Source organism: Macadamia integrifolia, unplaced genomic scaffold, assembly GCF_013358625.1.
Source record: "Macadamia integrifolia cultivar HAES 741 unplaced genomic scaffold, SCU_Mint_v3 scaffold2868, whole genome shotgun sequence".
Taxonomy (NCBI): Eukaryota; Viridiplantae; Streptophyta; class Magnoliopsida; order Proteales; family Proteaceae; genus Macadamia; species Macadamia integrifolia.
The window spans coordinates 2,445-11,946 of NW_024869015.1; the positions used below are offsets into that span (position 1 = coordinate 2,445).

Here is a 9,502-nt window from a genome sequence, read left to right on the forward strand (position 1 = left end):
TGTAGTGGTTACAATTAACTTGCACCCTAGCAGTAACTTGTACCCTAAAATTTAGAAAAGGAGTTGGCATATCCCAGGGAACAAGGGAGAGAGGTGAAGGGTGGAAGGGTGACAAGGGATCAAGAGTAGAGAAAGAGAGCCACTAAGTCTTATTAATTTTACTTGGTAAACAATACATTTTAAAGCTCATGTGTCTACTGCCCTTCACAATAAAGCATCTCTATAAGAGGTTAGAAGGACTACCAAACGTTCTGGTCAAATATATAATCCAAGAACATTAAAGTGAAGCTTGAAAGAAGTAGTTAAATTGATACATGAAAGAAATTACAAATGCATGAATCTTCTATGTAGCACTAAGGAAAATGCAATTAATTTTTTTTTTTTCAATTAATTGCCCATGTAGATGAGGAGTCCTACTGCTGGAAATGAGTCTGTCCAATTGGGTGTCAACCATTAGGTTGGGCAGAGAGTGGAACCAGCAACCTTTATAGGATTTCAGCCAGCAATCAACTGCGATTGGCTGCCTCCACCATGTCAAGAGATGCTTCCTCAACCTGGTTTTTCCTTCCTTAACTGAGGATCATTTTATAATTCATTCAGATGGGTTCTAGAAATCTAGCAGTTCTTTTGGTGGTAGGGGACCTATTATTTGATACCATAAGAGAGCTTTTGTTCTATTAAAAATAAAAATAAATATAAGAGAACTTCTGCTATGGGAAAAGAAAACTACCTGTTTACGTGTATTTATATCTAAACATAGGCAAAAGTAAAAAGACTATACTATGTCCCATGTGCTGAAGATGCTTCTGTGCCACCTCCTATTGGTTTGTGCACTGGCACAATGACCGTGCAAGCGGACAACGTTCTCTAATAACCTAGGTAAAAAGGGTTTCTTTGTTTTTCACAAACTACCACAAATATGAATGTTTTGATAAGTGAGGTAGAAAATTAGCATATACGGTCACTGGGCTCCATGCATTTTGATAAATTTCATCAAAAAATTTGTCTATAAGTGAGGACTTCATGAAAAAATTGTTGTATGTTTATCTCTCTCCTATTTCCTCTTTTCTCTTTTCCATAGAATTCCACTCTTATCCATAAAACCCCACATCACTAAAAATTATATATTTCATTATTTTATTTTTTTCACTGTTCTTGTCAATCTAACCCACAATATATAAGATATATCCTCACAAGTGTTTCACCCTTTTTCATCCTTCAAACAGATGGGCCTAAGTATAAGAGGGGCAACTGTTGTAAAGCAACGCATGGTTGGGATCCACTTAACGGTAGGTTCCACCATAGAGTGGGATCCCAGCAGTGCGCATCGTCTTTAGCGTTTCTGTCCCATTTATTATTTCGACCAGCTATTCATGTTTTTGTTCCCCTTCCAACGTGGGGTCCTTTTCCTTTTGATGGTGACTCAAAAGTTATAAATACAATACTTCTACTATGACACCATCTAGATTGCGTTAGTACCACAAAATGATATTAGAATATTTTTGTTTGGATCGAATTTTCCTAAGCCACAGTGACTGGAAATTCATTAACCCATGACCCATATCGACTCCAAATATTAGGGGCGAAAGAAAGGACGGGGGAGAAGGGAAGGAGGGGGAGAACATCTGAACCATCCATCGTTCAATCATTTGATGGAGAAAAAATGCAATAAAATATCATTTTATTTTAACAAGCATTGAGATAACATTTGAAGTATAATCGGGAGCGCCTTTTGCTGTGGTGGTGGTTGCTAGTGCAGTAGAGTGCTATTCTATATTTAAGGAGAGCTTCACATTAAAATAAAAAATATTATGTGAAGCCACTGCAATCTGCCATGGAAAAAATGAATTGATAAGACTTACATTCTAATTTCCATAAATGATAAGATCAAAGACCTAACCAACGACTGGGTGTAAAGTGATCATCAATGGCAACTGAGGATCTATCCAAATGGAAACATGTTGACCATTTTCAAAAGGAACAATCTAGTGCATGAGGTCCTGATACTGCACAAGGTCTAGGAAGGGCAAGTATACGCAGCTTTACCCCCTTCTTCGTAAGAGAGATTGTTTCCAAGTTTTGAACCATGACCAATATGTTGACCATTTCCAATCCTTCATAAATACATTGTATTACATATGGAGTTTTCCGAATACTATTCCACACCCATGATCCCCCTCTTAGCATCCAGAATAAGATTCACCAGAGAACAATTTTGAAGGTAAAGCTTCAAAGAACATGAGCCCATAATGCATCCTTGCAAGTTTAATAATCAAGGACCCATTGTGGATTAACCTTCTTCTAAAACCTAGCCCCCTTATGGCCTTTGGTAAACATAAAGATAACCATGAAAGGAGGTTTGATTTCTTTTCTCCAATTTGTTTACCATGCCAAAAGGCAGAGCAAATAGAATCAAATTTATTAAAAGTAGAATCTGGGAATAGAAGAGGACACATCATGTAGGTGGGAAAGTGTTGCAGAACAGATTTAGTGAGGAATGTTCTGCCAGCCTCAGACAATAATGGTATAATGACTTAATGAATATGTATGTCGATCCATATCAATGAATTTGTATGGGTATATATTCTAATTCTAGAAATTAACCATGTGCCAGAACCAGATTTGAACTGGGACAAAGATTTTCAGTCCTCTGCTCTACCACCTGAGGCTATCCGACATTTCTGACGCATCATCTCATTTACTAGGGTTCTTAGGTCTATGCATGGTTTTAAGTATCTCTGATACCGATACGATACCCTCCGATACGTATCTTAAATTTAGCCGATCGATACGATACACATCGATATGATACATGAAATTTTTAAAATCCTTTCGTATCAATATATATCCTACAATACATACCGATATGCATCAATACACCACCAATACACATCGATACGATACGATATGCCTCGATACGACTATGAAAATTATAAAATTGAGGTAAAATGTACGTTTCGGTATGTATTGGTACGTATCGGTGAGTATCGGTATGTATCGATCGGTACGTATCGGTATATATCAGCACGTATCGGTGAGTATCGATATATATATCGGTACGTATCGGTGAGTATCGATACGTATCGGCGCTACGGTCATATAATGGCCAATATGGGTAATTTTTTAGAAAAAAAAAAGGATTTTTTAAAGGGTTTTTATTCCAAAGTTGCTGTCAGCCATATTTCTCTCTAACTAAAGTGGAAATCAAGGTTGGGAACAAGGATTTTACATTTATGGGACAACTACAGACCTTGAATTCTTAGTACGATACCCTCAATTTAGTGTTTATGCATAATACATGTTATCAATAGTTTTTTTTAACAAATTCTTTATGCAAAAGTGTTTAAAAAAATGTTTCCTATCCATTTATGTGTGTATCTCCGATACGATACGATACTCTCCGATACGTATCTTAATTTTGGCCGACCGATACGGTGACCGATACCGATACTTTAATCCTTGGGTCTATGTTTTTCCAAATGCCTAGCCTATTCTGAACATGTTGTCTAAAGTTGATAATCCAAATCCTCAATAAACCCAGGCAGCAGGCTTGACAAAGCATTCTTCTAGTTCTATTGGTTCTTTTTCTTTCTTTCACATACTTCAAGTCCAGGTTACAGGAGCTTCCGAGGACTCCAAATCCCAAAAATAGACTGTAAATTTAGCTCAGAGAACATGGCCATGCCAGCAAGAACATTTTCACTTTGCGGTACACTGAAATGCAAATAATTTCTGGTTCCAAGAACAAGTTGCACAGTTTGTAGATCTTACATTAATTCTGCGTAGTCATGCCTCAAGAGAATTTTTTTTCTGCTTGATTCAAGGCTTTGCTCTGCATCATATTTACTTTTTTTGTTTGTGTTCTATATATTTATTCGATCTATATCAATTAAACAAAAATGAGAATGAGTCTTTCAAAAATGTTCTTCAATTTATTTCAACTAAATAAACATAAGAAACAAATCTATCAATAGATAATTACATTAGAATGACAATAAGAAATGCTAAAAAGATTAATCACATGAGGTAACAGAATGTGCTACCCGGAGATCATTAGATGTTCCACATATGTACATCCGATGTGTCTCGATATCTTCGTGGGGGCTCCTCCGATCCCCGTAATGATCATGGCTCATGCTATCCTGTATGAAGAAAATGATTTCCCTCACAACCGGCTCATGGCCATTAAGAAGATTGCCCATGCTTAGAACTTTTCTCCATGATTGGTTGGCTGTAGGTGGTGTAAACAGATTCTCCACAATGTGTCTCTCATACCTCCGCACCTGTTGCTTCGTATTGAATTCCTAAGCAAGAACCATAACCACAAGATAATAAGTCCTATTTTTAAGATGGACAAGAACCCGGACAATTTGGTATTAGTTCTCAATTGTCTGATGCAGTGTTTGAAGGGAACGACTGGTGGCTGTCCCGGCTGCCCACCAAGTATTCCATTTTTGCCCATGTGAGAAGGTCTAGAATGATTGGTAAGGACATCTAGGATGGTTCAGGATGCCTGACAGGACCCTTGACCATCCTGAACCGTCCTGTATTTTTAAAAATCACAGGTCTGACCATTTGGATTAGAATGCTGGTCTGCGAAATGGCAAGCAATACATAATAGGTAAAAAAATAATAAAGAAAAAGTGTTTGGATCGGACCATCCAGTCCATTCATTGAAATAGACAGCCATTTCTACCCCACCCCCCAGAAGGGGGAAAAAAAAAGACAGCCATTAATTTAGTTATTTGTTAATGAATAATTTTGGTCATTCAGAAATGGTCAGTGAGATCAGTAAATCAGACAATACTACAAAATTTCCTAAAATTTTTGTGATTAAGGGATGTACTAAAACCCCATTCACCCTGATGAATATGGTCTGTAGATATCACAGACGCATGTAGAAGCATCAGCCAAAATCAATACCCAAGTCAAGAAACTATCCGATGAGTATACTTCTCTAGACCTTTATGATATTATTCAGAGAAAGAGACTGGAACCCGGTGCAGTCCTGCTTACATGGGGCCCTGGGAGGGACGAATTGGGTCATCTTTTTTTTTTTTTTTTGGCACAAGGTGCCTGCCCTTAGACTTTAATCCGCATCTCCATGCTGCGGCCCTCATGACCAACAAAATAATGTTACAGATCAGATACTTCTGACTGTTCATCATGGTTGTCAAAGTGATTAGGTGCCCCAAGGCCTTGGATGAGCATCTCGGTGCCAAGGCGCCCTAGGTGTTCAGTATATGTAATAGCAATGATAAACAAACAAACAAACAAATCAACCTTATCCCAACTACATGGAGTCGGCTATATGGGCCCGATCAAAGACAGAAAAAGAAGAGTAAAAGTAAAAAGATACAACACAAAAAATCAGTAAAATCTCACCTAAATGGGGTCAGCTACATGGATTCTTGCTCTTCAATCATATTTATTCAAGGTCATACTTGGACAAACCTAAACTATGCATATCTTTCCTCACTTCTCCAAAAGTAATATAGCAACGATGAGTTTATATTATTATGCTTAAATATAACATAGAAAACATATCAATACAATATGATATAATTATGCCAGTAATGACTTAATATGAGGAAACTAACATATAATAAAAAAACATATGACATAGTATAAGCATATTCATCAAAAAACAAAGCAATAAACATAAATTAATGTAAACTCGGAAAAGCATGGATGCCTAGGCAACGCCAAGACAACTATGCCAGCCACTCATTAGAATAATGTGGTTGATCTCCTTAATGGAACCTATCATATGATTGGTTCCACACAGCACATAAATCTGCACTCTTCTTATTGACCATATTTACGGCCCTACAAGATGGGAATGCAAAGAATCTTATCACCAAAGATACTTCTGTGGCATTTACCTTCCGAATGTTGCTCTCTAATTTGCCTGTTCCCATTCTTGGGCTATAATAACTGTAACAGTCACTGAAACTTGCTTCTGAAAGACGTGGTGCTTGAGATAGCTTACGATGCATGGAAGCTGCAAGGATTAGAAGCTTCTCCACATGTTCAAAGATGACACATAATCTCCTCAGGTCATCTATCATCTCAACCTTCTCAGGCAAGACATTTGCTGTTATCCACACATACATCAGTAGAACTCAGAAAATCTTGCACTATGTGAGAAATGCTAACTGCAAACAAGATGCAGATAAATGGGAAGACAGTATGCACCTTGCAAAGGCTTCAAAATGGATGCTATTGTCAGGTGCAGCTGATCCATTCTGGTCGTCATCTGTTTTAGACCACCAAAAGAGGTCTGACTAAGAGTGTCAGAGGATACTTTGAAGGCAGTGCAAACCATCTGCTCAAGCAGTTGATGAGGTCTTAGAGTTTCCAAGTAGTGGAGGACCTAAAGAAATTATTGTATTGGCAGTCGGTCAAAAGTTTCAAACACTTAACTGGTAAAAATACCAAAAGAGACATACAGCATCTTGTAAGAAAGATTTCACTTTTGGCATGCATACTGATTAAACAAAATAGAATGTACTGTGCCAGCAAGGTTCTCTTAATCTCTTCCTCTCCCCTTCCTTCATGAGGAGTTTGATCACGAGAGTCTAAATACAAATTGGTCTGATTTGCATTTAATTCGGCAAGAGTAGTCCAGCTGGCAGATCAAATTCCTAAAGAGGCTACCAATTTCACATCATTATAGCAATCAAACCCCAAAAGGTGGACCAGATCCAATTGTTATGTAACTTACATATCTAATGTAAATCAAGCAATTACTTTCTGTGTGGACTTTCACGATCCAAGCTGAACCTTAATGATGAGCAAATCCAATCTTTACATTCAAAGGACAAAAAGGATAAAACTCAACTGATGAGGATTCAAATTAGCACAAGGATATATATTAATTTTGTTTTCATATTCATATATTTATCTAGTTTTAATAATTTAACATTGCAAGATAATTAATTTTGGCACTCATCAGGCAGAAAATTCATCACCATCCTGGCAAGTAGACAAAAATTTTGTTGCATGAAACAAGATTGGGTTGACCAGCAGCCTCAAATAAACTAGTAAGTAGTCTCATAATGTTGGCCTAGATTGCATTTTTTGCTAGGCCTAGGACTATAGGTGGCCTCCAACTGCTACAGTGCTACATGACACCTGGATTGGTGAACAAATAGGTCCATCTCTTCTATGCAACCTGTCAAATTTCCAGCCAAACGCAAAACATATCCTTGGAAAATAATCATAAAGTCAAGAAACGAGCAAGGTAGTTTGACCGAAATTACAAGGGTATAGTCCACTAAAAGGTGTGTCATCATATGGTTGACCTGCGCCACCAACTTTGACATGTCACCAGTCAAGGGAGGAAAATTCAGTCTTATATTGCACAAGTCTTCTCTTACAACTGAAGGGGGACTGCCCTTTTATAGACCCACTCACGACACACGGACTTTAAGCTAGCACAAATCCACACTTCCGGAGGGTTCTGGATTTCACAGTAATACAAATCCACACTAACTTTTGGTAAAGTAAACAGATATTTAATCTGAAAGAGTATAATCAGTAGTGTCAGCTGTGGATGCCACGTGGAGACCTGCCATTTCTTCTGCTGATTGATTTTCCAAAAATTCAATGTACTGCTGTTGGATGTGGGTAATGAGAGGATGACAAGAGATGTGGGTATTTGCAGTGGAGGAAGTTGTTGTGCAATTTTCTTGAGCAACTGAACTGGTTGTCATCCTCTCATTAGCCACATCCAACAGCAATACATTGAATTTCTGGTAAATCAATCAGCGGAAGAAATGGCAGGTCTCCACGTGGCATCCACACCTGACACAACTAATTATTACTCTTCAGACTAAGTATTTGTTTACTTTACCATAAGTTAGTGTGGATTTGTATTAGTGTGAAATCCGGAACTCTCTGAAAGTGTGGGTTTGTAATAGTTTGAAGTCCGTGGATTTGTGCTAGCTTAAAGTCCGTCTGTCGTGACTCGTGAGTGGGTCTATAAAAGGGCAATAACCCTTCAGTTGTAAGATAAGATTTATGCAATATAAGACTCAAGTTTCCTCCTAGTATCATCCAATGGTTCAAATTGGCCACATCATTCTTCCACTGGCCCAAGAGTAGGCACCACGTTGTGAGGGTCAGTCCATCTTTTAATAACAGATAATCCCTCTCATTCTTTTGTATTCCTACCAAAATTTGAATCTTCGTGTTTAGCTATGGGAGCACAGGGACTTCCTGTGAGCACATAGGGATTTCCTTCGTCAGTCAGTGGCTGCCATTCCATGAGAATCTATCTATGTGTAGACTACACAACTGCACTTCTCTGACTGCGATACAAACTTGGACTACAGAAGACTATCCATTCAGTGAGCCGGTCCCCTTCCCATGTCTGCCCCTCAAAAATTTAAATTCCCTGGGAATGCTGTGACTATGTCTCAGACTCTCAGCTTGTATACTAAAGAACCACCTCAAAGTAAAGGTACAAAGAGATCTACTGTACTGAACTGAACTTCCACCTCAAATACAAGACAAGCCCAAAAACTATGCAGAAATGGAGATCCACTTTGCACTATCACTCATGGTTATATTCCCATAATCTTCAACAAAGAAGGCTCAGAAAGATTGCATTGGCAACAATCCTATACACTAGCAAAAGGTGCAGCTCAAAGGTCCTATAGTTCCTATTTGACCAGATGACTGCAGATGGTAGGCTAGTAGCAAAGGATTCCACATCTGATTTTACCAGGTGTTCAAAAGATTGATCAAGCTGCCCCATATACCCAAATAAAACTCATCTTGAAGGCAAAGCAAACATTTATGATCATCTGTGCTTCTGATTTGGATGATTGATAGTAGGAATGATACATGAATATCATGGCATACAGTTTAAGAAAGAGCTGGATCCAGGAGGTGATGCCTTTCTTGCATACCAAAGCAGTGAGAACAGGAGGATGAAAATAAGGAGAATGAAAATTTTATTGAGAGCAACTCTATAACAGCCTGAAGTTTTGATGTGTCCTTAGTCTTCTATACCTGTCCTGTTTTCCCTTGATTTAGTAGTGAGTAAGTGAGTACATGACCAAACTATGTACTCAGTCACAAAGATTCTTATGGAGACCTGGCTTAGACGTAATATAGTTAGGTGCATCTTCAAAAAAATATTCTTTGTCAACGGCAAGGGTTGAATACTACACCACCAATAAGGGTCCTCCAAGCACCAAAAATCCTTCCAAAAGAGGATCTTCCAACCATTGCCTATCTTCCCATCTGATATTTTGAATAAAGTTTTATAATGGCTCATACCAAAAAAGAAAAAAAGCTGCAGTCAAAGCAGTTAATGGTCTAGCCAATGGAAGTTCCAAATTTATGAAGCAATCACTTGCCACTGCAGGGAATCTGTCTCACCATTGAAGCACATAGAACTGATAGAAGACTCGGCGCATGAATGAAATCCCCTTTGGTCCTAAGCCTCCAAGATGTTGAGGGAGACTGACCAATCATGCTTTACCATCAC

General features: G+C 38.3%; 1 protein-coding gene across 3 annotated transcripts in view; it reads right to left on the reverse strand.

Annotated features, from left to right (window-relative positions):
- Positions 1-3,912: 3,912 nt before the first annotated feature.
- Positions 3,913-9,502, reverse strand: part of LOC122067353 (rab3 GTPase-activating protein catalytic subunit-like) — a 35,271-nt gene continuing 29,681 nt past the window's right edge. Inside the window, exons 13-15 of one of the 3 annotated variants that reach the window (XM_042631181.1) lie at positions 6,199-6,328; positions 5,886-6,097; positions 3,913-4,304 (exon numbers count right to left, since the gene is read on the reverse strand). In XM_042631181.1, coding sequence (XP_042487115.1) covers positions 4,014-4,304; positions 5,886-6,097; positions 6,199-6,328 — 633 coding nt within the window. In that variant the 3' untranslated portion in view covers positions 3,913-4,013. Of the gene's footprint in view, positions 4,305-5,885; positions 6,098-6,198; positions 6,377-9,502 lie in introns of those variants that run through there. The other 2 variants (XM_042631180.1, XR_006136664.1) reach the window with 2 other exon arrangements.